Genomic DNA, 27,996 nt, shown 5'->3' on the forward strand with positions numbered 1-27,996 from the left:
GACTTAAGATTTAATGAAATGATTCACTATTAATAAACAAGAAAGGGGAGGGAAGACCTCGTGGGTTAATAGTTTCTTTCATTGCAGATAACCAGGAACTTTGCCCAGCCCTCCACTTCCCCAAGCTCTCTGAAAGTGGAGGGTTGATCTCTCTTTTTGACCACTTCTCTTATATCCCGCCCAAGGGTGGCCGATTTCATTGCTGGCTTAACCACTAAACACCAGCCCGCACCCCTTCCCCACAATACTCTCCTCCTTTTCCCCTTCCTTAAGACTTATTTCTAATATTTCTAAAGTGCACTTTTTCTGGGCCTCACCCCATCCCCGCCCCCCAAGTGGGCTTTCCTTCCGCCTTCCTCGGCTCGGATTCCTGACGCGGTCGCCACCCCCTTCCCCTCCTCTCCTACTCCGCATTGTCTTTCTGAAGCCACCCCCCTCCCGGAGCGAGTCCCCGTTCCCTCGCCCAGACTCCCAGGCTCGCACACACTCAGCGCAGGCCTCTCCCCCTGCACACTCCTCCCTCCGTCTCTCCCCCCCTCCCCCGCCCCTCTCCTCCTCCTCCTCCTCGTCTCCCTCCTCCCTCTCCCGGCGCCCGAAAGGATCATTGTTAGCCACCCCCGCCCCGCCCACCCCGGCTGTTTATTTATGCAGACGTCACCGGGCCGGCCCCGCCCCCCGGCATCTCATTAAGCGAGTGTGTTCCTCTCTCCCTGTCAATAATCTCCGCTCCCAGACTACTCCGTTCCTCCGGATTTCGATCCCCCTTTTTCTATCTGTCAATCAGCGCCGCCTTTGAACTGAAAAGCTCTCAGTCTAACTTCAACTCACTCAAATCCGAGCGGCACGAGCTCCTCCTGTATCTTCGGCTTCCCCCCCCTTTGCTCTTTATATCTGACTTCTTGTTGTTGTTGGTGTGTGTGTTTTTTTTTACCCCCCTTTTTTTATTTATTATTTTTTTGCACATTGATCGGATCCTTGGGAACGAGAGAAAAAAGAAACCCAAACTCACGCGTGCAGAAGATCTCCCCCCCCTTCCCCTCCCCTCCTCCCTCTTTCCCCTCCCCAGGAGAAAAAGACCCCAAAGCAGAAAAAAGTTCACCTTGGACTCGTCTTTTTCTTGCAGTATTTTTCTGGGGGGGGGGGCAAAACTTTTTGGTTTTTTTTTTTTTTTTTGGCTTTTCTTTCTCCTTCATTTTTCTTCCAAAATTGCTGCTGGTGGGTGAAAAAAATGCCGCAGCTGAACGGCGGTGGAGGAGATGACCTAGGCGCCAACGACGAACTGATTTCCTTCAAAGACGAGGGCGAGCAAGAGGAGAAGAGCTCCGAAAACTCCTCGGCAGAGAGGGATTTAGCTGATGTCAAATCGTCTCTAGTCAATGAATCAGAAACGAATCAAAACAGCTCCTCCGATTCCGAGGTAGGAAAAGCCCCTCGGGCTGGCGGGGTTCTTAATCTATTTCCTGGGCTTGGCAAATGTTGCTTAAAGGGGAGAAATCGGGGCTGGGGGCGGCGGCGGGACGCCGCGGGGCCGGGCGGGCGGCGTGTGCGTGTGGTGCCACCATTGCAAAAACTTGTAACCCTGTTTTTCTCTCCCATCCCAAACCCCCCCACCTCGCTGATTCTTTTTCTCCCCCATCTCCCCTCTCTGCGTGGCGTTTGCCCCTCGCCCTCCCCACCTCCACCCCTCCGGGAAGGCGGAAAGACGGCCTCCGCCTCGCTCCGAAAGTTTCCGAGATAAATCCCGGGAAAGTTTGGAAGAAGGTGAGTACGCCCCGCGCGCCCCGCAGCCGCCGGGAGCTGTCCCCCGGGCCCGCCGCCCCGCGCGCCCGGGCCCCGCGCCCCGCTCGGCCGGGCCTTGCGTCGGCCCGGCCGGGGCGCCCAGCCACTTGGGGCACTTTCTAAAAAGTTTCTCCTCGCTCTCTCCCGCTCCGCGCGGCCGCCGCCGTCCCCTCGCTGCCCCGCCATGTTAGCGGCCAAGAGGCAAGATGGAGGGCTCTTTAAGGGGCCACCGTATCCCGGCTACCCTTTCATCATGATCCCCGACCTGACGAGCCCCTACCTCCCCAACGGATCGCTCTCGCCCACCGCCCGAACCGTAAGTGCCTCCGCGCGCGGCCCCCGCCCGCTGACCGCCCACCCTTGCCTCCCGCCCGGCCCCGCATGCGGCCCCTGCCCTGCCCTGCCCCCTCCCTCCCTCTCCCCTCCCTCCCCGCCTCCTCCCCTCCCCGCCTCCCCTCCCCCTCTTGTGGCCCAGGCAGCCCGAAACTCTCCAAACTTTTCTGCCTTTTGTGGACTGGATTTGTTTGCACTTCGCCATGTTCTTGCTTTCAGTTTGTTGCCTCGTGATGTTGGGGAGACTTTTCTTTCCAAGCAGGGCTTTGTTGGTTGGGGGGGAATCAGAAGAACTTTTTTTTGCGCTCTGATTCCCCCCGCCCCCTTTGGTGGTGGTGTTTGTTTCTTCACCCTGGGAAGATGACTGTGTGGCTCTTTCTTTTCTCCCTCTCCTTCTCTCTCTCTTTTCCTTCCCTCTTCTGTGGCGTCTTGGGCTTTCCCCGGTTAACCCCTTGGCTGCCGCTGCCGGGGACTGAGTTAATGGGCTGCGCCCGACGCGCGGGGTAGAGTGGATTGTCCTCCAGGCGTTGGACTTGAGAACTAGCGGGCGCGCGGAGCCCGGGGCCTTGGAGAAGCGCCTCGTCTTTCTCTTTCGGCCGCGTATTTGTTTAGCTTTCTAGTGGCGATGGCTGGCTCTCAGCCCTCCTTCCCTTTTCCCCTGGAAGGTCACGCTTCCAAGACTGGTCCCACTGCAAACTTGGGGGCTCTGGGCTTCCTTTTCTGGGGCCACCCCGCAGGGCCGCGAGCGCCCTGGGCGCCGTGGCCGGCTCGGCTGCCCGGCGCGCTGGCTGCGGGCTCTCCCGGGCCGCGCGGGGTGGAGAGGCCCCTGTGGCCGCGGGTTTTGGTTTGTATGGAGCCGGGATGGCCTCCTCCGAGCGGACTTGATGTATTTCTAGGGAATTTTGGTGCCTTGGGGTTTATAGCGGGATCTGCGCTCGCCAGCTTCTGAGAAGGCCCTCAGTGGGCCCTGGGGGGCCAGAGACCAGGTTGTGCGGGGCCCAAGGGTGTATAGAGGGTGAGGGAGGCCGAGGGCTCCCTTCTTTCAAGGGATTGGGCTGCTGATCGTGGGCCACCCAACTTTGGGGGCTCCAGGGAGGCGCGGGGTGCCAGGCTCCGGGGGGGTGGCGCTTCCCGCGGCGTGCGTCCCGCGCCCCCCCGTGACATTTGTGAATAAGGCTCACCCTCTTCCCCGACAGGCCTCTGCCCCCTGCCCTCGCCTTGAACCCCCTCCCCCCGTCCCACCCTCCTCTAAAAAGCCTGGATTACGAATCTCTAGACGCAATCTCTAAACGTTTGTGCCCGGCTTCTCGGGATTGTCATTTTGCACCCTCTCTGGTTTGGTCCCCCTACCTCTTATTTACACTCACTTCTTCTGTTTTCTTTTATTTTTCGGTAACTCGAGATAGCAATTTGAAATAGTGCACCCACTGTTCAGCAGCCGTGGATTCGGTGCTAATCGCCGAGGGTTTGCCGGACGGGAGTCGATCAGATCTACAAGTGTTTTTAAGCATTAAAATATTAACTATCAGGTTTGACTTGTTTTTTGGGGCCCTGGCAAAAATGGCAAGGGCATGCTAGACCGGTCATTTGTTATGGCCAGGAAAGAGAAATAATTATTACCCTCCCTCCCCCTCCCGCGCGCCCAGGCTTCTGCATGCTTGGGAAGCTGGGAGAGCATTTCAGCCCGACCTCCTCCTTCAGGGCCAGTTCTTTCAGGCGGCGGGGGCCGGGCAGTGGGGTTGCAGCTGTAGGGGAAACATTGTCCGGTTACGTTGTATTTTTCTTGGGAGCCTGTGGGCATCCTGAACCGGGAGTATTCGGCTCAGAATCGGAGAGTTTGTGTGATAACCAAGCCGACCAAGCGACATTCCAAAGTAACCCTGAGAATTTCTTACTCTCCTCCCCTCCCCCTACGATGGAAGCCTCTCTGGTATTATTTTAAAATCCACTTAGCCATCTGAAAGGCCATCTGAATATTGAGCTTTGATGGTGGGCTTGCTGGCCTTCTGGACTCTTTGCAAACTCCTGCCTGTGACCGCTGGCAATCTTGCCGCAAGATCTCCTGAAACTGCAACAGTTGTGTTGCGCTGTAATTAGGAAACAGGGAAACTGTTAAAGGTAAATAAATGATTTCCCGGTGCGAAAAGGATGGCTCCCAACAACCCCCGTCCCCTCTGTGGGCATCGTAGGAACCCTCGGCGTCTAGTTATTTTAATTGTGGACATAGCGGGTGGTCTGATGCTGTGACATCAGATGGAGTGTGAGAAGACATTTCTGAAGTCAGGAGGCAGTTTTAGTATTTGCGTGTCAAACACCAACAGACATCTTTAGTGTGCACAGGCCCTTCCTCCTCCTATCTGTTACCTGGGTTAGCTGATGTGCTCCAGAATTAAGGTTATTTAAGCCGGTAAGTAGAGCCATGGAAATGAGGCTGAGAGGCTGTTGTGTGTCACTCCTGACCTCTTCGATCAGAGGGCCGGCTTGCAATTCCAGATTTGATACAGCTGCCGAAGGAATCTATAGGCAAGATAGCGGTCTTTTCATGCTCATCTGAAATTCTTAGTGCTTCATAGAGTGTGTTTTTGAGGGCAAGGTGTAAAGACAAATTAGCTGTATGTTCTATTCTCTTCCGGACCCTCCTTGGTGGTGGTGTTCTTTTGCTACATTTTCTGTTAACTTATGAGTGTACCTGTAAACAGTTGCATCCTTTAAAAAGCAAACTCTTTGGATTCCTGATTTCTGCTTTTCTTTTTAAGAATGTAAAGAATTAAGGAGTATCATTAAATGGGCTTATGATGAATAATATTTTATCTCAAGAATAATGCTTTAATTGCTGGAGATGCCATAAAGCTTGATAGTAATAATTTTATTTTAAAATGACAAAAGATTCCTCCATCACATTAATTTAGCCTTTGATACTGTAATAGGAACAGCTTTTAAAAAGGTTCGAATACAAAAAAGCATTAAGGTGAGAGGTCTGGTTGAGGAGATGGGAGGTGATAGAACTGCAAATATTAGAATTGTGGTAACATTTGTATATACCAAAGATAAGAATACTGTTACCATATTAAAGTAGATAGGAAAGAGTAGTTTTACGTTTCTTTTTTCCCTCCTGCCAAATGAGAATATGGGATACGGTGGCCGAAATTCCAGTTAGGTTTGAAATTCTTTTTAAGGGGTTGATTATTAGAGCTTTCACATCTTCTTTGATCCAAAGTTGTTTGCTTTTCAGCTGAAGCTGTTTGCTACTAGGTTGAACAAATAAATAAGCAGCATCTTGAATTCATTTTTGAACTTGGAATCCAGCATTTAAAGGAAACCAAGAGGGGCCTATTATTCATTGGGGTTTTATTTAGCCGGGCAGCAGCTTCTCTTTCTGCCTGGTGAAAAATGGATGTTTTCTCCTCGCTCAAACAGCATAATCCTTTCTTAATACAAAAGATTTAGACCTCAGAGTGTGAAGGGTTAATGGTGGTCCTTCCCCATTGTCCTCCTACCCCCCACCTTCACCCCTGATTGTTTTGACAACACTTTTCAAAGTGTGACATTCCAAGCCCCTACATAACAATGTAATATTACTGTAATTACACAGGTCATTACATTTTAAATAGAGAACAATAAAATGCTTATCGCCCTGAAAAAGAACAGGTGTTCTTGCCCTTCTTTGGTATTTATGCTAATTGTTTTTCATCTCCTTCAGAAATATTTATGGCAAACATGTTTAGATTTCAGTCTCAATGCAAAGTATTAATTCCGTGCTAATCTTTATAGGTTGGGGTTTAATGTCTGCAGTTTGGATTATGGGCTCAACATTCACCCAGTAAGTCATATTTTAATGATTATAAATTTAATATGCCAGTGCTTTGCAGTTTGTTGAAATGAAAGCTTTCTGAAACCCCAGAAACAAACTATGAGGCAGTCCGGGAGGTTGGAGTGTTTATCTGGAAGAAGTGTTTTTGGAAACTTTTGACTGCTGAAGGGAAGTAGCTTTCACTGATGCCCCCTATCTGATTGAGAAAAGATTTGGAGGAAAACAATCCCCGCTCTGGCTAGGAGTTTTCCACCTTGATTTTAATTTTACTGATATGGATTTCATTTAGGGTCCCTGCTGGAAGCTGGTCCGCTTTCTGTTTCTTAGCAAGCTGTGAAAAAGTTACAGGAAGGTTTCCGGGGGCTGGCAGATCAAGAATGCTGTTCTGTTAGCAGCGCAGGATAACTGCAGTTCTGCATGCTATTAAAAAAATATTTGCTTTAGCAAACCAGCATTTTAATAGTTGCACCAGAGGCTGTGCTTTTAAAGATTACAGTAGAAGTCTTTCCAGGTTTTGAATGCCTCCTCACATCCCACGAGGTGCCTGCGTGCATACGAAAAGCGCCTAGATTTCTTGGTGGAGAAATGTTGGTGCAACTTCTCTTACACATGCACAGGGGGTAAACTAGAAGGTATCTTAAGAGGATTTTACATTTTGTCAGATGTTTCACAACAGGGGCCCCCGAATCACATTAAAAATGCACTGCAGAGAAAGGACAGCTGCAAATTTTTGTGTGGACCTGTGTTTCTGGACCATGACTAAAACTCCGAGGACCTTTTCCCCAGCTGTCTGGAAGTTCTGTGGAAGTTGGTTTACTGGCAGTTAAGTCTGAGGCAACCTGGATTTAGCAGAGGCTCTCTCCTACACAGGAAATAGATGACATTATATTGGGGGAAGGGACAAAACTTCAGGCAAGGAGTGATTTACTCCTTTATTGTTTTTTTTAAAACATGGTGTTGCCAAATAAATAAGCACTTTCCAGGGAAGTAGGTGTAAGCTTTTTTAGTCTTGGTGAGTGGAATTAGATAATATCTTTAACCACATTTATAACTGTTTCGAGGTGACACATTTCAGAAGTTTTGAGAAGGAGCGGGGTGAATCAAATTCTTGAGGCTTTTATTTTTGAAGGGGGCTTGTGTTGTGGGCGTCTGAGTTTCTTCTGGGAGTGGATATTGGCAACCGTGTAACTAAATCTTCAACTCTGACTTACAATTGAGCACATTTGTGAAGGAAATGGTTAATTTTACAACCAAAGGCAAACTTGCACCTCGACAGGTCTGCTGAAAGAAATGTGCCCCAGTCCTTTGCTGGCAAGCGCCACCGGGTCATAAATCCACAGGCTTTATTTACAGCCCATAACACTTATGAATGTTAAGATATTTGACGCCACGTTGGCCTTATAATATTCAAGGTCCGCAGACACTGGCAGTAGCTCAGATTTCTCTCACTAATTATAAGCAATGAGATGGGGGTGGGGTGTGGAGACCCCTTCGCAAAAGCTGCCCTCTCCCCTCCTCTGACCCCCATGCCTACAATCTGAGCTTACTGAGACAGACACCCCCTCCTCCTTTGGCAGCCGACTTGTACTTTTCCTCCAGGCTATTGTTACACACATTTATAAAGAGCACTTTCAGTAATGGAAATTCAGTTGGGTGGGTGGGAGGGGCTCGGCACAAATGCCTTTTTTCAAAAGCAAAGATGCTCTAGGTGTTTGCATCTTTTTTCCTTTTCTTCTGGCTTCTCCCTGTTTCCTTTCTTTCTTGTTTTTTTTTTTTTGAGACCCTCTTGCCTATATTGTGCATATTTCCCAGAATACTTAAAGAAACCTGATACGGGAGATGGGTCTTTAATTTATACATGTTCCACTGAGCTGGAAGGGAAAATACACACATTGCAGAGTGCGCTAGTTAACGTGAGGGTTTAAAAAAAAAAAAGTGCCACAGAGTGAGGAGAGTTGATTAAAAGAATTAATAGATGAGAAAAAAATTCCAGATTTACCTTGGGAGTGGGAAGGCCATTCATTTGGGGGAAGTGCACTGGTATCTGGGGGGAGGAAGCACAGAAAAGTAGCAGGGGAGGAAGAATAAATGCTTGCCTGAGAAAGATTAGAAAAGGGTAAGAAGATGGGACAGAGATTTGGGCATGAGGAAATGGCTTGATTGAAATTAGGGATTAGAAGTTTCTTAGCGAGAGGTAGAAGTACCATGGGTGGGGGGTGGCTATTAGCAACTATATGGCTCAGCTCAGTAAAAACTGGTCGCGATCCACTTTTCACCCAAAGAGCTCTATCCAGCAGCAGATAGTCTTTCATGTAAGTTACTGTGTGAGGAGCTGGGGATGGGGCATCTGTGGTCAAGACCCCGATGTGACAGAGAAGGCCAGTTATCCTCCTGATTTTAATTCATTCTTAAAAGAGTGGGCTTTCTAGTGTGTGTGTTACAAACTGACCACCTGGTAAAGGGGGAGTGGGATTCTGAGGTGTGTGGGTAACTGTTGAGGGGGGTAGGAGCTGATCGCGCTGTCCTTGCTGGCCGGAGCCTTCCTTCCATCCAACCCAGACTTCAAGACAGAGGCTGAAAGGTTTTATTTTCTAATCAATGGAATGCAGAAACTTACTAGCCCTCAGGGACAGATATGAATCCCTTAACAGCTCATTACAAAGATGGGGCTGTGGGATCTTTGAACGGGTTATCAGCCCTGGTGTTCTTCGGTTTTCCCAGGATAGATTTTTTTCTTCCTTGGGCACATCTGATTTCAGGCTGGTAATATGTCTAATATTTTATTCTTTTCTTTCCTTCTTTTTTTTTTTTTTGGTCATGAAGTAGCCCCAAACAGGTCGATCTACAGGGGGAAGGAATGGTTACTAGTGGGATCAGCTCTGAAGGAGTTAAAATTGCTTGCTAAAGTTTGGCATCATGAAAATAAATTTGAGGCCTGGTAGACATTAGTAAGGCACAGCACATTTACAGAGCTTAATTAGTACGAACTGTAATTGTTCATGGTCTGCCAGAAGAAGTAATGTTCAGGAAAAGTGGAGTCCTTCTCTTGCAGTCTTTAGTTTGAAACCGATAAATCACTTGCATATTTGTGTAGTGATTCAAATGGAGCTAAGACCTCTCCCATCCCAACATGTGGTAAATTGTAAAGTCAATGAATTGCAGATGTAGGCTACAGTGAGATTCTCTAAGAAAATGCAGAATGAATGGGAAAGAGTGATGCTATAAATATTTACTGAGAAGATAACTAGGTTCTTGCGTGCTGGACCAATTATGATGTACTAAATATATTAGCAAAATGCTTAAAAAATCGAGAGGATTTGTGTGGGTCTTTGGGTGGGTTGGTTGGTTTGGGAAAGTGAAATAAAAGGCACTATGTTATTGTCGTGTCAGTTTTATTAAGCCTGAATCACAATGGCATACCCAGGGAAGGACACATGAAACCCACATTAATGCAAATTAATTCGTTATGAGTGTGCAGCCTGTGACTGCTAAGTGGAGTAATGATGGGGCATCATTTTAAGAGTGTTAGTGTAGCAACTTTTAATGAAAAATGCTGTGTTAGGAACATGTCTCAGCACTTTAGCCCACGTGTTTTTATATGCTGGAAATGTGTTTTGGACAAGAGCAGGAAACTTGCTTCACTTTATTCTCCCCTCTCCCAAACAGTTGAAGAAATGTAATTATGTTTTGATGTTTAAAGAAAATCATCTAATTTTCCCTCAAAAAAACCAATCCAGAAATGCCCATCACCATAACCAAGTTCAACTTCAACTTCTTTCTTTCTTTCTTTTTTTTTTTGCAAGAGACTGCAGCACAAAGTGGAAAAACAATGAATGTAGCATCCCCCATAGACCTATAGATATAAGTTTATTGAAGTGATTCCCCCCCCCCCTTTTTTTTCTTCTTAGAGGATTTTGGTCTCGGGCAGTGTTGCAAGTCAATACTTCTTTCCCCAAATGTGAGTAGGTGGATGTGTATGAAAGCTGTAAAAGTTAATCATCGTTCTCTGACTCATAGCTGATGGTTTCAGGTTGAGGAAAAGAAAAGAAAAAATTAATGAGGGTAAATAGACATTTGATGGAACGTTGAGACAGTAAGAGAGATTGTTCCTGTGTCTAAAGGCATGTGTTTTGTTGCAGCAGAATTTCTGAAGGAGAATGCCAGGAAGTGAAAAGGGGTTGCCTTTGTTAAGTTGTTGTTGTAGGAGGGTACAGATGTTCTGTGTCTGGATCTTTGCAGGAATGTTTAAGCCTCCATACCTAGCAGTCAGTGCTGGCTTTGCCTTCCCTGTGGAAGTTAGAAGTCCCCTTGGCATCTTTTAAGGGGGCGGGCAGGCACCCAAAGGCCTGATCAGAAGTTTCCCACTAAATGTAAGAGGCTCCCAGCATAGGGCTGGGGGTGCTGTCTCTGTCCTGCAAAATGACTGGTGACTTAAGAAAAAGTCTTAGATATTTAAGCCTCTATTCTGCCTTTTATGCTAATGACATGGAAATTAAACTTCAAGTGCCTCATGGTAGCTACAGGGGAGAGGAAGGTGGACCAAAAAATCCCCCAAACCAAAACCGTTTAGAAAATGAATCTGAATTTCTTCTTTTTTTTTTTTTAATTGAAAGCTTGGTGATTCATAAAACTGGAAATACAGCAAATGCTCCCCACTCTTCCCAATTTAGTGGAATGAATAGGCATACAAAATTAATCTTCATCCTACTGGAAGTTGGAAACCCAGTGTAGTGTTTCAAGATTTTTAGTCGCCTCTGAGGATGAGATCTCTGTGATTGAAAAAGCTGTTTCCCTTTTCTCCCATCCCTGGCTATCTCTGATGTCTTGTATCTGAAACATCAAATTTAGGGCCAGTGGTAGTGATTAGAAATGAAATGAGAGAAATCAAGATAGGATTTCTTGATAAGGGAGGTGGTTGATCGTAAAACGTTGGTTTTTGAATTGCTGGAAAATGTAGGCAAGGCTGTGCTGAGCACCAGCGCATCTCCATGGCTCTTCCTCTGGACCAGAGGGGGCTGGGTCACCGGGAGGTGTTCAGATGGGTGGTTGGGTGGGCTTGGCCACTGTAAACAAGCACACAGGAAGGGAAGGTTTGTTTTGTTGAGAGTTTCACAGGAAGAGGACATGAAAAGTACCTTGGAGTTCTCATGTGGTACTGCTTCAGGGTGCCTGGGGAGGGGCGGGGCAGGGGGGAACCACGGTGAGGGTGTGTTGCGGACCCAGGGTACAAGAGTCCAGTTGCTGGATGCGGAAATGACGTGCAGTGCTGCAGGTGGCCAAGAGCAGGGGTGGTCCCAAGAGTCCAGGCCTGGGGGAACCTGGTTCTTGAACTCAGATGAGCCTTAGATCGCCACCTAAGATCTCTCAAGCACCCCTCATCTTCCAAAAGCAAACAAACAAACAAACAAAAGCACAAAGGGTCAACCCTCTCTTGTTCTTTCTTCTAGCTTTTTACGGAGATATAAATAAACTATTGTTCCAGTTTAGAATGCCAAGTTTTTACCGGGTCCTTGTATTTTATGTTTGTCTTAAAAAGCTAGACTATAATGAACAAGGCATCTCTGTGTTTTCCAGGGATGGAAAAAGCAGTATTTAAAGGGTGTGTTTTAGAAAAGAGTATTTGGGAAAAGAGGGGGTGGGAACCCAAAGGAGAAACGAGAAAATTGTCTTCGTCGCTGTTGCTGGGGGGAAGTGTTTAAGCTGAAAATCTCTCCAACGCAGTGGGTACTGGCTGGGAGTGAAGAGCTGATTGGAGCTTGTACTGTGTGGATTTATGAGCTGGTGGCGGTTATTCCGTGTGCCTGGATACCTGAGGAGGGGAGTTGCATTACTTGGGGATGTTAGATTGGTGTGTGTGAAGGTGAAATTGACTTTGTCCTGCCAGATTCTTAAGGACCTTGCAGCTGCATTTGTACTGTCTTAATTGTAGCATTCTCTCTGGGGTTGTGTTGTTGTTTGGGTGGTGCTGAACGTGAGGATTAAGTGTGGACCCGGACAAATGGAAATTGAATTTGGATTAGCCACAGTTTCATTAATTTATTCAGAGGGCCGTGATGATATGAAATTTTGTTTACTCGACGTATACTTAGTTATCAGGTGTCCATTCGATTTTAATTGACGATAGGAGATTTCTGTGGTTACCCTGAGTGCAAGATTGCCTTAGGGCTCTGCAAGGTTTGTGGGAAGAAAAGCTTGGACAAGTTTCCATTAAGCTCTGAATCAGGCAGTTGGAAAATCGCAGCATAAAACCGGCTGAAAAGGGGGACGAGGTTTTAGTGTTGCCTTCTCTCTCCTGAGCAGGGGAGTCCCTCGCTCCGACAAGAGCTGCTCTCAGCCAGGAATTCCAAACTCGCAGAGGAACCTATCCCTTGCACAAAAGTTGTTTTAACACAATGCAGAATTGTCACAGTAATTAGTGCGATCTCCTTACTGACTGGCAGTTTTCACAAAAAGGACAGGGGGGCCAAGGGGGCAAATTCATCTGTCTTTTTCAGTGACTCACTTTGGATGAACTGCTCCTGAGTGTGTGTGTGCAGGGGTGGAGTGCTGTGTGCGTAGGGGGGCTTATCTCAGTGGCTCAGCCTTTATCTTCTGTTGTTTTAGGGAGTGTGATTCATTACTCTGCTTTGACAGGTAAAGGAATATATATATTTTTGGCCCACCTTTATTGTGCCCCTTTTAACTTTGATTAGTATTGTTTGGGAGCAAGCAGACTCCTAACATATATACAGGCAGTGTGTTTTTGTTTGTTCACTTGGAGCAGATACAGTGATCTCAGAACCCACTATATCCCCAACTGGGAACAGTACAGCCTTATCCCATGAGCAGTGTGCATTTAGGCAATTAAAAAAATTTCATTACTACTGCGTTGCGTTTAGTATGAGTTGGTTCAGAAGTTCTTATGTGAATTTCTTTTTTTTTCCCCCCAAATAAAAACCTGTATAAACTGAATAATTTTTCTTGCAGGGAGCAAGATACAAAATAATGGGGTCTAAAGAACTGCTATACAGGAAGGTTCTGGTAATAGGAATCGTACAGTGGTAGTAATGGCAATAGTTTGCTATAGTAATACAGATCTGTGTTTGGAAATGTAACCGATTTGCCTATTACTGCAAGGGAGATGGGCAGTGATTTCATAGGACCGTGTGATTCTTCATCATTTGTTCGTTTATGGCCAATTAAAATGCATTTTCAGATATTGTTGAGACCTTTTAGTGTTTGTTGTATTGTTTATAAAATAAGTCAGCAGATGGTTTTTGTTCTCCCAGTTGGTAGGAGCCCAAGATGAATAAGTACTATTTGGGAAAAGAAGAATTTGGAGAGGCCTCTTGGTATTTCTTTTTATTTGGGGCTACCCGTTTCTTTGATGGTAGATCTACAGGGCTTCAGAGGGAAAGGCCCAGGAGAGACTTTAGCCTTCTGCTGTGGAGAGTCTGGGTGAACCAGGGATGTACCTTCCCCCGGGGGCCCCCAAATATATAGGTGGTCTTTAGAAAACTCAGTGGCTCTTTGGCACTGGTTGGTTCCTTCTTTGGGGAAGTGTGGCTTCCTAGAGTGCGTGCGGGCTGCAGAGCCGTCCTGAGCCGTCCTGGGACGGATAGCTTAGTCATTGCGAAAGAATGTATAAGGCATCGAGTGGCCCCTGAATTCTGCCTGCCACATTTGTTTTCCCCAGAATAGAATTGTGTTTGAGGGTGAGAGCCTAGTTCTTAGAACTCTGGGGGGCTTGTACCTTTGCAGTCTTGTGGCTTCTCACATCCTTTCTCTCCCAGTCTTTCCCTCTTGCCTACGTGTCGCAATTCTGACGATGTTTGCAGCATACAGTTAATTCTTCTGCAGCATCTTGCTCAGCACACTGGCTTCCTTTATGTCTTAATGGGCGTCCGTCTTTCCTTTTCGTGTCATTGATCCTCGCTCCCGGCCCCCTCCACCCCCCTTTTGCTTATTGAATAGGTGCTTTTTTTTTTTTTAAACTTTAGATGATTATGATCATCTTATTTATAGCAACAAATAAAAATACAGAGGTCTTGATTGAATGCCAAGGCTGCAGTTCAATCTAGGAAGGTTTGTCTGCTATTCATAAACTGCTTAAGATGTTTTCTTGTAGTTTGTGACATAAGCAGAACGCTTTGATTTGGTTTCTTTCTACAGCTCTATTTTCAGTCCGGGAGCACACATTACTCTGCGTACAAAACGATTGAACACCAGATTGCAATTCAGGTAGGACATGCAAGAGATCCCGAAGCTTGATTTGTCAATGTGTAGGTCTCTTGTGTCTCTTATTCTCCACCCCTCCCCCTGACCTAGGTGATGATGATGGTGGTGATGATGGCAGTGTGGTTGTGGTTGATTCTTCGGGGGAGGTTGGAAGCAAAGAAGAAACAAGAGCAGAAGAAATGCTGCTAAAATGATTTAAAGATAGGGAAAGAAGGAGAAGCCTGTGTTTTTTTGTTAAGAGCATCTCGATCAGGCATGATGGGCACACAGACCCCCTAGCTTGGCTACTGTTTTTTGCTTCAGGAGGGGTCTTAAATTGGGAGTCACATGAGGTGACAGAATGTGAATGGGAAGAATTAAGGGGGGTGAGATAGCAGAGGAGGCTGTGTGACAGCCAGAGAGTTGTTTCCGGTGGATCAAAATCATGTTAAGTGGTGCTAAGAATATCACTTTTGACCTGATTGTTCTGAAATGTTGATTTCTCTAGGACTTGTTGATACATGACACTGGAAGTGCTGGGAGGGAAAGGCGACAGATCCCAGCTTCTGATGAGTGTCCTGTTTCCTGCTCACGTAGTACTTCCATTCTCTTAAATCCAAAGGCTAAACAAATCATGGACTAATATAGACTCAGAGCTGAACTGATGCCAACAGAGTGCAGTCGTGGAGGGAGAGCAGACTAATACGATTTTCGTCTGTCTGCCTGGCCTGGCCAGGATGGATGGACCTCACGGTGTAACTAATGGTGCCGAAACTTCTTGAGTCCTCTGCTTCTGGGTTAACCCTTCAAGGGGAGGTTTTTGAAACCCGCTGTTGGGGCGTTCAGGTCTGGCTCCGGGGTCTTCTCTCCTTGGAAGCGGGTGTCACTTGGTTATATCATTTCCGTTCTTCTCTTGCTCGCTCACTTTCTTGTGGTTAGCCCTTGCGGATAACTTGGGTGTGTGTATGTGGTCCACAGCCATATCGCATCTTTGTAGCTGTGCTGTTTCAAATCTGCCTCTGTCTGGAGAAGACTTTCCAGTAGCCCTTTGTCCCAGGTACATTGTGAATTATTCCACCAGTGAAAAGTAGGACTCAGCAGACGTTGTTATTCGGTGGATCCCCTAGTATTTTGTACTCATTTCAAGGTGACAGTAACTTATTGAAAAAATATTTGGATTCCTTCTGCAGTCGTGCTGCTGATCCGTGTGTGTATTTTAGGGGAAAGTACGACTCTCGATGATGCTCCTCCACCCCCAGATTCTTTCCAAGGCTGGTGGGTTTTTTTGTTTTTGTTTTATTTTTTGGCCGCGCTGCGCAGCATGTGGGATCTTAGTTCCTCAACCAGGGATCGAACCCGTGGCCCACCCCCCAGCATTGGAAGCATGGAGTCTTAACCACTGGATCCCCAGGGAAGTCCCCAGGGCTGGTGTTCTTGCTGGCACTCCCCCTGGGGGACCCTTCTTCCTTTTGATCAGCAGCACAGTGAACGTTGCTCCCAGAAAAGGGCATAGACTCAGGGCTTGGTTGGAGAGCAAGCCCGAACCCTAACTCTTGGTGAGTGGATGATGAACAGTGTCGTGAGGCCTGCCACATCTTGTGGGGGGGCTGGAAAATCCCGTTGCCTGGGGTATGGGAATTGTCAAGGTTGAATAGCATCATGATCCCTATCTTGGAGTGGAAAGGCTGGCTGGGGCCATGTCACTGGGAGACCAGCCGAGCCCAGAGTAGCTGTTTTGTGTCTTTACACCCGTTGCTGAAGTGTCCCTTGTTAGGCCGAGCAGTTCGTCTTTCTCCAAACCACCTGGCACAGTGCGGGCTGTGTGAAGCGCTTTCTCAGGAGGGAGATGGAGTAAGTTACAGAGCTCATTGTCTGGAGGACTGAAACCATTACTACTCGTCCATGAACAGGTAGTATTGTTCTCCTCTGCTTCTGTTTGCTAAGGCATGATGCCCATGTGGGCAAACAGAGAGATATTTTATTAGAGACCCAGCACCACCATGCTTTGAGGATTCATTCTCCCCCAGTCTCTGCTAGACCAGGATGAGGTCAAAGCCACATGGCATCTAGCTGTAATTTTAGTTTGACCATCAAAGGATAAATGGCGAAACAAAACGAAACGAAAGAAGCAAAGGGGAAAAAAAGAGGAAACCTCAGACACAATAAAATTGTTCCCAAGGCACATGGCAGCTCAGTAGCAACGTGAGGGGGAGAGGAGAGGGTGGCCCTGCTTTCGTGCAGAGCAGAGCGGATGTGTGCCCTCTGCCCCATTCTCCAGTTTAAGGCTTAGATGTGGCGTGATTGTCAGGGCAGAATTTTCTTCCCTGGAAATTTAAAACTGTTTAACCTTAATAGGTACAGTATTTCAGTCTGAGCTGAGCTGGTTGCTTTCCTAAGCTATATCCTGAAATAACCTAGAGTAGTATGACACCGTGCATCCCATGAGATTCCTCCCCCTTTCCCTTCCCTCCTGTAATCTCAGGACTTGGCCAGGTACAACATTTATGTGAATGGCTTCTGAGTGATTCTCTAGACGCGTCTGTCATGTTCTTCTAAAAGGTTTGGACACAGTATCAATTGATGTGTTGGGATCTTCCTCACTTTTGACAATCTCCTAACTCCTCTCAGTTTTGAAAAGACAAGAGCAACACAAAAGCCGTATTTTCCCTAAATGGTTAACACAGTATAATTGGAATAAAAATTAAAAGGCTTTTTTTTTTTTTACAGACATAGATATTTAACTCTATTGACTTGTAGAGAGTTTTATTGAGATATAAGTACAGCACAGTGCACAGATCCTCAGTGGTGAGATGGACGAACTTTTACTTTTGTGAACATCCGTGAAACCATCCCCCAAAGCAATATATAGAATGAGGTTGGAATGCTTTTTCTGTACAGGGCCAGATAATGAGTATTTTAGGCTTTGTAGGCCAAACAAGCTCAGTGGCAGCCTCTCAATTCTGCCATTGTGTGTGAAAGCTGCCAAAAGTAATACCTACGGGAATAGGTGTAGGTGTAGCTGGGTCCCAATAAAACTTTATTCATAAAAACAGATAGTGGCTGAATTTGGCTCCTAGGCTGTAGTTTGTGGGGCCCCGAAAAGGAGTATTACCAATTCCCCTGGGGTCTCACTTATTCAAAGCTTCCCACGACTGCTGACCAAAATTCTCACCCTGGATTAGTTTCATCTATCACCATGGATTAGTTTTGCCTGTTTTTTAGCTTCTTAGCAATGGGATTGTGTAGCAAATAGACTGTCTCATGTCTGGCCCTACTTAGCGTGTGTGTGTGTTTCACCCCTGTTATTGCCAGCAGCATGGTTTGCTCCTTTTTATTGCCATGTACTGTGCCACAGTGCAGGTGTCCTTTCTGTGCTTTTGGGTATTTGGATTGCTTCCAGTTTCCTGCTACTATAAGGCCCTAGTAACATTCTCACCCAGATCTTTTGGAGGAATATGTGTGTTGGATTCTGTTCACACTCAGGAGTGGACTGGGAGAGTGATATGTGTGTTTAGCTTGCATTGCCCTTTTGAGAGAGACTTGAACACTGGATTTCAAATGATATCTTTTGAAATGCACCAGCATAGTGGTTGTTGGGTGTGTGAGTGGCACACAGGAGGGGGAGCAGTAAAAAGATCGGGGTGCGGGGTTTCCCTGGTGGCGCAGTGGTTGAGAGTTCGCCTGCCGAGGCAGGGGACACAGGTTCGTGCCCCGGTCCGGGAAGATCCCACATGCCGCGGAGCGGCTGGGCCCGTGAGCCATGGCCGCTGAGCCTGCGTGTTTGGAGCCTGTGCTCTGCAACGGGAGAGGCCACAACAGTGAGAGGCCCGCGTACCGCAAAAAAAAAAGATCTGGGTGGGATCAGAGGCCAGCTTGCCCAAGCTCCAGTGCACGCCCCTTCACGCAGGGCTTTGCTTTCTGGCCCCAGTGGGAGCTCCTCCCACTGGGGGGGCCTGTTTCTGGGAACTCCTCCCACTGTCTTCATTAACCCGGAAGAGATCCTGCAGGCTGAGCGCAGAGGTGGACTCACTTTGCAGGTGCCTCCCAGGAGTGCCCTGCAGGTGATTGTGGATAAACGTTTAAGCACTGTCTCCACTACCTCCCTGAAGAGAGCTCTTCCCACACTCCTTCCAACCCCAAGAGTAGTGTTGGAATCAAGGTCAGGATCCACAGAAGATGTTTCCGTTGGTTTTCAGAAGGGCTACTTCACAACCAATTAAGCCTTTGTTTTAAGAGTATTTTGGCCAAAGGTTGATGTTTTAACACCAAGTCAGATGTGATTTAGGAAAAAAAAACTCCACACGCAGCAAAAACAAACTGTGTAGACCTTTCTTCGTTGTTTTTCTTTTCAGATGTGCAGTGGTTTGTGTGTGTGTGTGTGTGTGCGTGTGTGTGTGTGCGTGCACAAAGACAACTAGGAGAGGATCCAGAAGAAATGGACCATTTTATTTGTTTACACAGCTGAGCGGTGGAGATTTTGTAGTGGGTGTTGCTTTCCCTTTCATCCTCGAGGCTGCAAGCTTCCATCTGAGTTCTCCCAGCCCATACCATTCTGCTTGGTCTTAGAACTCGTCTGCCATGATTCACTACGGCCTGAGGACCTTCCTCCAGGGCCTGGGTGCTTTGTGGAGCCAGCGAGAGAAGGATACAATTTGGAGAGTGTCCTGTCCCCTCTTGGTCCTTTATTCTTCAATGTGAACTTGGCACTCAGTCTTGTCCGTATCATAACATTGTTAAGATTCCTGAGGTTCTATGGCTCAGGGTCCATCTCTTTGCCCCAGTAGATCCTTGGTGTTCGTGATAAAAATGTCCAGAGAATTGTACCAGCAGGTTTGAGCAGGATGTTTGAGGGTGCCTGGCTTTTCCCTAGTTCATGTTTCGGATGGTCGTCTCTTGAGTTCTAGGCCCTCCCTTGCTCCACAAGTTCCCTGGCCTTTCAGGTTTTGTGAGGGTTTGCGATATCCGTTGAGGAGCAGATCTGGGCTAAGAGGGAGAACTCGCAGAAGCCAGTTCTTCATACAGTTCTTTAGTCCCATCACCAGACTGGCTGTGAGATTTCATGTCCATTTTCCACAAAGAATGCAGTGTGTGTGTGTGTGTGTGTTTGTGTGTGTGTGTATGTGAGAGACAGACAGACACAGATGTCATTTCACTAGAGTAGTTTGACAAAGCCTCTGGGTGCCAGTTAACGTATTCAAAAGGTTCATTCACTTGCTATAGTGGTGCATTTTAGCCTAATTGTCTCATTTAAGTCCATACCTCAGAATGCTTGTTCATTCATTCAAAAATATTTATTGTGTATCTAGTGTGTGCCAGGCCCCTGGGGAGTTCATCAGTGAGCAACACGTATCAAGGGAGCTTCAGTTTTGGTGATGTTTTGGATGTTGATTTATAAGCACCCCACCCCCCTTGGTCTGACTCAGTAGGTTTTGGATACAGTCCGGGAGTTTGCATTTTTAATCAGGGTTCTGATTTTTGCCTACTGAAGTTTTGGAATTGTTGCCCCAGAGGCTTCTGAAATCAGTCAATTGATCACTTATCGGCTGCTCAGTCATTTTCGCTTGCTGAGTAAAAATTAAGGGCTGGCCAAGTAATTAAGGGGGATAGCTTTTTCTCATTTTGAGTGAGAAACTAGACTGCCCTTAGGTTCTGATGAGCATTTGAGGCCTTTCCTTCTCCCTGGTTATGGGAGGAGAGCCAGATACTTTTGTAAGGCTCAAGAAGAGGGATTTCTTTGTTTATGGAAGAGTGGCTTGGGCAGTGACGTGCTTGGTCTTAGGGGTCAGAGGCAATAACAACAGCTGATAGTAGTAGCAGCTTCTGCTCATTGAATTCTCCCAGCGCATTGGGTCTGGTGTTAAGTGCTGTATGTGAATTCTTTATTGATTCTTCATAACAACACAGAAGGAAACCCAAATGGCGTAGCTCCTCTTACCACCATGATCCCCATTTTGTGAACCAGGAAATGGAGACTCAGATACGCAAGATATTTTGCGCATGGTCAAGGAATTAGGATTCAAAACTGGGCTGGAGAGAGCCTGTACTACACAGCCTCATGCTGACTACTGTCTGCTCAGAATATAAGCTCAGCAGGGTCTGGGGGTTCCTCAAGCAATGGTGACTAACCAGCTCTCTAGGGTCTATACAAAAGAACCACCTGGGAGTCGCTCAAAAATACAGAATCCTGGGTTTTAACCCCTTGGAGATCCTCATTCATCAGGACTAGGTCTGTGTTTCACAGGTTTGAGCAAGCATCACCTAGAAAGTGCCTGGTGGGCTTGTTGAGATGCACATCTGTGGCCCCACCAGAGTTTCAGCTGTAACAAATATGCTGGTGATATTGACGCCGCTTCTGTGGCGACAGCACAGAACCTTCGAGAACCGGTGGGCAAGGGCAGTATTTCCCAACTCTGGCTGCACATTACAATCCCCAGGGGAGCATTAAAAACAGTGCACCGGCCTAGGGGGATGCTGGGATCTGAACCCCGTCCCACTCTGGAAGATTCTGATGCATGTAGCTTCATGAGAACAACTGCTGTAAAATCTTTTGTCTGTTGGCTTATTTTAGCTTGACTCTTTCCCTGGGGGAGAAGAGACTGGTTGCATTCGGAGTTCTAAAGGATGTCTGTTCAGTGGTAGGAGTCTCTCTTGAGAGCATTTCTTTAACAGGTAATCTCAGTGATGGGCACCGTCCCCTGAGTTAGTACCAGTGTGAGAAGGTGGGACTCTGCTGTCATATGCAGGGGGCTGTGGGACCCTGAGGCTGAGGGGCCTGGCAGTCTAAGTGCCGTTCAGACTTCCCCGTGCTGTGAAAATGCAGATGTGGGATCAGTAGTTCCAGGCTGGGGCCTGAGATCCCGCGTTTCTGACGCACTCCCAAGGGGTGCTGATGGGCCCCAGAACACCCTTGGAGTGGAGCAAAGGTAGAGTCCGTTTTGAAAAGCAAGGAAACTGAGGAGCAAAGAGGTGAACTGGTTTGTCTGAGGTCCCACCGCTTGGTGGAAACAGGGCTGAGACAAGAAGCCAGGAGTCCAGTTTGGCTTAATGTCCATCTTTCAGGGAGAAGTTATCCTCCTGTCCAAGCCAATAGCAGTTGCATTGCATTGGCCAGATAAAATAAAACAATCTCATTTTTACTTAGTGGTTTTTAACTTCTGTCTATTCTAATTGTATCATTGTATTTGTATAAGTTGAGTTATTTGTATCTTTTCATTCTCCACCATATTAAGGCACTTGGGGCCCAGCCTGCATGGCCTGTAAGAGGGCTGGTGAGGATGCAGAGAAGTTCTGGTTGTCTTTGACTAGAACAACCGGAAAGAATGGAAACAACTGTTCTATATCAGCCATCTGGGTCCCCCATATGGACCACAGCCAGTAGGTGTAGAGGTCTGGTCTGTGGCAGTCAGCTGGTTGTATTTTCTTAGTAACTTCATTTTATTTTATTTTTTATTTATTTATTTTTTGCAGCTATTTATTTATTAAAATTTTTATTTTATATTGGAGCATAGTTGATTCACAATGTTGTGTTAGTTTCAGGTGTACAGCAAAGTGATTCAGTTATACATATAGATGTATCTATTCTTCTTCAAATTCTTTTCCCATTTAAGTTACTACAGAATATTGAGCAGCCTTCCTTGTGTTGTACAGTAGGTCCTTGTTGGTTATCTGTTTTAAATGTAGCAGTGTGTACATGTCAGTCCCAAACTCCCGAGCAGTTTGTGGGATCTTAGTTCCCCGACCAGGGATCGAACCTGGGCTCTGGCAGTGAAAGCACCGAGTCCTAACCACTGGACCGCCAGGGAATTCCCAGTCACTTCATTTTATAAGTTGCACTTTATAATAGTATTTTTTTTTTTTTATAAAGTCCCTGAGAGTCATGGGGCCTTTTAGCTAAGCACAGACGTTTCTAAGTGGGTTATGGCTGACCTTTGCAGGCTTATCAAACTTAGCACTTAATTTGTTTCTGGTGTTGGGTTTGGTTGCACGGTATCACATCCTGGTCAAACAGATAAGTGGTTGCAATTTGTTTTTAAACAGTTTACCTCGGAATTGCAGCATACTCTTCAGTGAAACAGAAGCGGCGGTTGACCATTCTTCCTAAGGGTTCCACCAAAACCCCTGGGTGGGTGGCGGTTTGTTTAATATTTTAATGAGTAATACATTGAGATTTAAAAAATACCAGAGTAGGCACAGGTACTATATATTTCTTTATCTATGGCATGTTATAAAAAGAAACATTAGAATCAAATATTTGTGGATTCTTTGAAGCATCTTCACAAAACCCTAGTTTTTTGAGGTACCAGCTGGAAAGACACTTGGTTCCACCAGCTTCTATAACGATTGAGGCCTGGACTGGAAATTTGCATGTCTTTCCGGGCTGGATGAGATAAGACGGCTTAGTGCGGGCTTCTCCACCTCAGCACTATTGACACTTTGGGCTGATGATTCTTTGTTGCACAGGAGACTGTCCTGTGCATGGCAGGATGTTTGTTTAGCTCCAGCCCTGGCCTCTCCCCTCTCCCCTCTCCATGCTACTAGCACCCAACAAAAATGTGGCAGCCAAAAACGTCTCTAGAACTTGCCAGATGTCCCCCGGGGGCCCAGACTGCCGCTGGTTGAGAACCACGGGCTTAGTTTTTCAGCTTCAAGTGGGCACCCTGCCACTGAAGCCCTAGGAGCATTACCTTTGCATTTTAAAGGGATAGGTACAAGAGGAGGTGGGCGGTTCAGCACGTATGCTTCTGGAGTTAGATAACCTGGGTTCAGGTCCAGTTTCTGCCAGTGTCTACCTACTAATTAGGTAAATTAGTTACCTGATTTGTAAAATGGGGGATGATGCTAGTTTCCAGAGGGTTGTTGGGAGATGAAATGAGATCAGGTCTGTGATGAGGTGGGTAGGGCAGCGGCACACTGCTTGATAAATACAAGCAGCTGTTTTTAACCACTGGGAACTATGTGAAGTACTCATTTGTAGATTTCAGATCAGCCTTATTCCGTCATGCATTGTATATTTTTTATTTCCTGTCAAGAACATCACACATGATAAATTTGATGACATGGACTATCTTTGCTGAGTAGCAAAGATTTATGACTCCTGTTGGTTGCTGTTTGCATTTCTCTTTTGTCACTTGAAAATCCTGCCTAGTCCTTGTAACATTTGACTAGAATGTAAGCTCTTCTGAGGTGTGTCTTAGTCATCTTTGTATCCTTAGAGCACTGTGTAGGAATGCCTGGGACATAGTAGGTATACAGCAGGAGTGTGAATGTGTTGAAATACTGTATACTGTGGGCAGAAAGGGAACAGAGGACGTAAGTTTGCATTTTTTCATAATAACCTCTTTCATAACATGAGAGACCAATAAGTATATTTTTCTGGTACTCAACCAAATAATTTGAGATAGGCCTTCAGTCCCCGTGTAAACTTAATATTCTCTCCCAGGCATCTCATATTTTGATTTCAGCTCTCCTTCAGTGCGTGAATTTGTACCCTGTCTTAATGACGATGGCACTGCCCAAACAACGCATAACCGTAGTTGGACTGGTTTATATTTATGTAATTATCTTCTAATTTTCAAGATGCTTGGAGGTTAGTTGGTTTTTAAAAGAAATATTAACTTTTTTTTTCTTTAAATGACAAGTAGTGTTACCCATTGGATTATAACATTTTCTCAGACTTTGACAATTGTCATTAATTCCTGCAGCGGACTTACCAAAAAAAAAAAAATAATAAATTAAGCACTTTCCTACTTGTAGCTGGATGATCCTTCACAAGCAAATTCATTCCTTTCTATTCCCAAACCTTGTGCCTCCTTGAATTTCGAGGTTGAGATGAAGCTCTAGAGTAAAAAAACGTTGGTTGACAGTCAGAAACTGTCCAAGGCTTGAAAATGGATGTGTGTGTGGTCGTAGCCCATCCTGGGGCGGTGGTGGGGGACTAGAGGATTCTTTTTGCCAGAGCTTTGGCGAGGCTGCCCCATAGGGAAGATAGTCTTGTGTCAATAGTTTTTAAGTTGATTCAGTAAGCATTGTTGATGATTGAAATTGAAGAATTGTGAAGACAATTCATCTTGAGGAACACAGAGCAGGGAGTATGAGCCGGGCTGCTGGGAGCAGACATTGACATACGGGCCGTCATCAAACTAATTGTTGTTTGAATTACCTGTTATGATCCGATGACAAATCTGCCTTGCTCCTGCCACTGGAGCAGAAAATGTAGCTTGAATTGGCGTGATGTTAGCAAGTGTAAACTGTACTTCAACAAGATGGATAAACCCAATTATGGGGCAGACCTGTAGAGAGAAAATCCATTTAAATCTCGTAATGTTAAGCAGAGCTGTGTTTAATTCATTTGGACCAATTTGGGAATGATGTATGAGTGTTGGTGAACATTAGTCAACGGGGGGACCACTTGGAGGAAGGGGATGCGTTGATGCTGCTAGCTACTTGGGGAGGCATCTGGGGTGTCGTCTCAGCAGCCTGCACTAATGGCGGGGAAAGGCAGAAATGACAAAACGATGTACTGACCGCCGTCAGGAGAGCAGCATTGTGTAAATGAACCAATAAGAAAAACATATGAAGCAGAAACGAGAGGAGGTGTTTTTCCTAAATGCTGCTGACGGTCCAAAATATATAGGAAACTTGAGGTTCTTCTTAATGTGTTTCCAGCTCCCCAATAATATCCTTGTGGGTTTTTCCAAGCCTTGTAGTAGGAAGCCTAGGAAATGCTCTTTCTATTTCCTTAATGATGATTTAAGAGAGGGAGAGAGAGAGAGAGGGGAAAGGGACAGCTAAGTTTAAATTGATAATCTTGGGGCATTTGATTCTCTACTGGAAAGCAGTCAAGAAGGCATTATTATTCTGAAATACATATATTATGCATATTTGGAAGAGAGTTTGGAAGGTCTTATCTATTTAAAGTTTTCTATTTTTCTTTAATAGCTGTTGAGGGATGACCCAGCTTTGTATGTATTCAATAGTAGGTGCTCAGTATATACTGATGAGGTGAAGGGCAACATTGAACTTTAGAGAAGTTACTTTCGGAGCTAAATACTGGTGTTTACACAACTCAGACTCATTAGGATCTATGTGGACCTTGTATTCTAGATTCATCCAGTAGTTTGCATTCCTGGGAATTTTATGATTTTCATCTAAAAATTTCTGGTTTTACTCCCCCCACCCCCCATTTCTATAGTGTTGGTTTGGTCCAGGATGGTCTTAGAAGACTCTAGTTTCCTTTTGTTTTGGGAGGAGCTGGTAAAGCCTGCCATTGAGTTGTTACTGTTTGGTTTTTCTCTTTTGGTTTTGGGGTTTTCTTGTTGCTTTTCTTTTGTGGAGTGGACTGGACTTGGACTCCAGGCTTGTTCAAAGGAGCATTTGAAAGACTGGAGGACTGAGTGAGGAGCTTGGCAGTGGACGGCCAAGAAATTCATGGTTGTACAGTCTTGCCCCCAGCCCATAAGTCTAACCATTGGGAGTGCTGGTGTAAATGAAGGTTAAAGTCCTAGGAGCTTTTTTCTCTAATTGGGGTACAGTTCATTGTATGGGGTGGTGGTATACATTAAGTGTTCCTTCCAGGCAAATCTTTTCTCCCAGAGGCAAATTTATTAGAATTTTACTTTCTGACTTTCTCCAACTCAGTTGAGGAAAGAATCCAGGGATGATAATAAAAAGTTAAGATTTTACAATTATGGCTCAATACTGAATTCCGAGAATCTGAATATTCTAGACTAGTTTAACAGTAGAATTTAGGCAGAACACTTTGAGATAATTTAAACTACCATCTCCACCAAAACCCACCAAGCACATCGAAGCCCTCAAGTTGATCCGGCTGTTGGTAGACCTCCCAATCATTTCAGAACAAGTAATGCAACTAAATGAATTTGGAAGAAACATTGAGATGTGCTTCCGAATCTGAAGGAAGAAATTTGCACTGAAAGAGGGAGCATCCCTTGTGTCCCGTGAGCTTTCCTGGGGCTCTGTCTGGTTTGACTCGAAAGTGCTTTCAGGATTTATACTCCTGGGGGTGGGGTATAGACAATGTGCACTGGGCAGGCGGTGAGTAAGGGGGTTTTTGGAAAACAGACTCTTAGGGAAAAGAAAGCATCTACTTTCTGGGTAGAATGGCCTATCTGTGGTAGGGGTAAGTCTTTTCAGGGTCCAGGAGGGGTGCTTTCTTGATTAACTTGTCCCTTTCTGGTCTTGGAACAGGGCTGAAATCTGGCAGTCATGTGTGCAAAGAGGCATTTTTGTCCTTTTGATTAGATCCTCAGATATAAATAGATAGTAGAAGACCTAGGAATACTTAAAATATGATACTAAAATGAAATAGTGAGATAATATCAACTCTTGAGCTTAAAGTAAGTTATTTTCTATAGAATTAAACAATAATTAGCTTCCTTATGGTATCAAGTTCTAGATAAGGGATTAGTTGATGTATGGAATCTATAAGACAATTCAGAAGATGTTTCAGGAATCACAAAGTTCTGAATTTGGTTCTTATCCTTAAAACCAAAAGCAAACCTCTCTTCTTTCCTCCTCCTGGTCTTCAGGTGCTTAGTTAGGGCTGAAGAAGCCAAGAATTTTCCTGTTAATTGAAAAAAAAAAACCTCACTGACCCAACGTAGGCAGGCATTTTTTTCGTGAAAGAGAACTTAAAGGAAGGTTGAAAAATGTCCCCAGGCTCAAAAGGAGGTGTTTCCCAAGCCACCACCGTGCTTTGTGTACCCGATTTTGTTTTGTGTTGTCTTAAAAAACTTGTTACTTGTCACATTTTCACAATGGTGAGTGAAAGCAGTTGACACATGTCACAGAAGACCTGATGTGTGAAGCCATTTCTGTCTGAAGAATTGGCACTCAGGGCCTGAATTCTGGAGGAAAAGGCTTCAGTCACATGGTAGACCCTCTTTCCTTGGAAGAGGGGAACCCCTGCCTCAAAAAAAAAGGGCAACCAAAAAAAAAAAAGAAACAACTATGTTTTGCTCTGATGGCTTTTCAGTTGGGTTACATCTGCCAGTTTATCTTCATCAGAAAATAAGTCTGAATATACTTATCATTTCCCCACAAGCACACTCCTCCTGCCATGATTTTGTCATTTTAGGAGAGTGTAGGGAAGGCACCAAGTTCGTTGTTGTTGTAGACCGGATTGGATGCCGCTGCCTCCACAACTGTGTTTTTCTTTCTTTTTAATAATAATAAGTTGAGAGTTGTTTGGTGTTTTTTTCCTCTGGCCTTATTGGAATTTTTGGCCACAATGCTTCTCTCCAGGCCCCTGGTTTTGCAAAGCAGTTAAAGGAGCCCGACAGTGACTTGCACATGTCGGGAGCGGATGAGCTGACGTGTAGAAAATACACACACACAAAACCACATGCCCCATGCAAAGCAGATACGGTTTTGATTTCGACCTCCGTGGTTCTGCTATCGTTGCTTTTTCCGTGAGAGTGGATCTTTATCTTTCGGCCGACTTCTGGTTCCGTTCATGGTTTGTGGTTTCCAGTTGCCATCACAGCTCGTGAACTTGGCTGCTTGGGGACCAAAGGGACTAGGGCTCCTGGCCCGTGAGAGTCTGAGGAGAGAGAGTCCCAGGCTGGCCTTCCCAAGGAATATTGAGATTGGAGATCTGCGCCTGGGCCCGGGTTCCCTGGCAAGTGGCCGCAGAGCCATTGTCCCCGTCCTGGATCCTCTGCTGTCACACGCTCCCCACCTGGGGTTTCTTCTCTCTCTTTCTGTGTTAGTTATGTAATGTCTCTAAGGACTATTTTGGAAACATCTAGACCAACTTGTGATTGATCTTCCTGTTCTCTGTATTTCCCGTGATTCCCTTGCTTTCCTCTCATCTTCTTTGGCAGGAAATATTTTTTTCCTCATTAACGAGTTTCCAG

The 27,996-nt window shown here is 45.8% G+C and overlaps 1 protein-coding gene across 33 annotated transcripts in view; it reads left to right on the forward strand.

Annotated features, from left to right (window-relative positions):
* The first annotated feature begins 578 nt into the window (after positions 1-578).
* Positions 579-27,996, forward strand: part of TCF7L2 (transcription factor 7 like 2) — a 197,851-nt gene continuing 170,433 nt past the window's right edge. For 4 of the 33 annotated variants that reach the window (XM_033421007.2, XM_033421003.2, XM_033421000.2 and 1 more), the window contains exons 1-4: positions 584-1,417; positions 1,695-1,761; positions 1,971-2,095; positions 14,075-14,143. In XM_033421007.2, coding sequence (XP_033276898.1) covers positions 1,229-1,417; positions 1,695-1,761; positions 1,971-2,095; positions 14,075-14,143 — 450 coding nt within the window. In that variant the 5' untranslated portion in view covers positions 584-1,228. Of the gene's footprint in view, positions 1,418-1,694; positions 1,762-1,970; positions 2,096-14,074; positions 14,144-27,996 lie in introns of all 33 variants that reach the window. The other 29 variants (XM_012531565.3, XM_012531564.3, XM_004265832.3 and 26 more) reach the window with 14 other exon arrangements.

Source organism: Orcinus orca, chromosome 14, assembly GCF_937001465.1.
Source record: "Orcinus orca chromosome 14, mOrcOrc1.1, whole genome shotgun sequence".
Taxonomy (NCBI): domain Eukaryota; kingdom Metazoa; phylum Chordata; class Mammalia; order Artiodactyla; family Delphinidae; genus Orcinus; species Orcinus orca.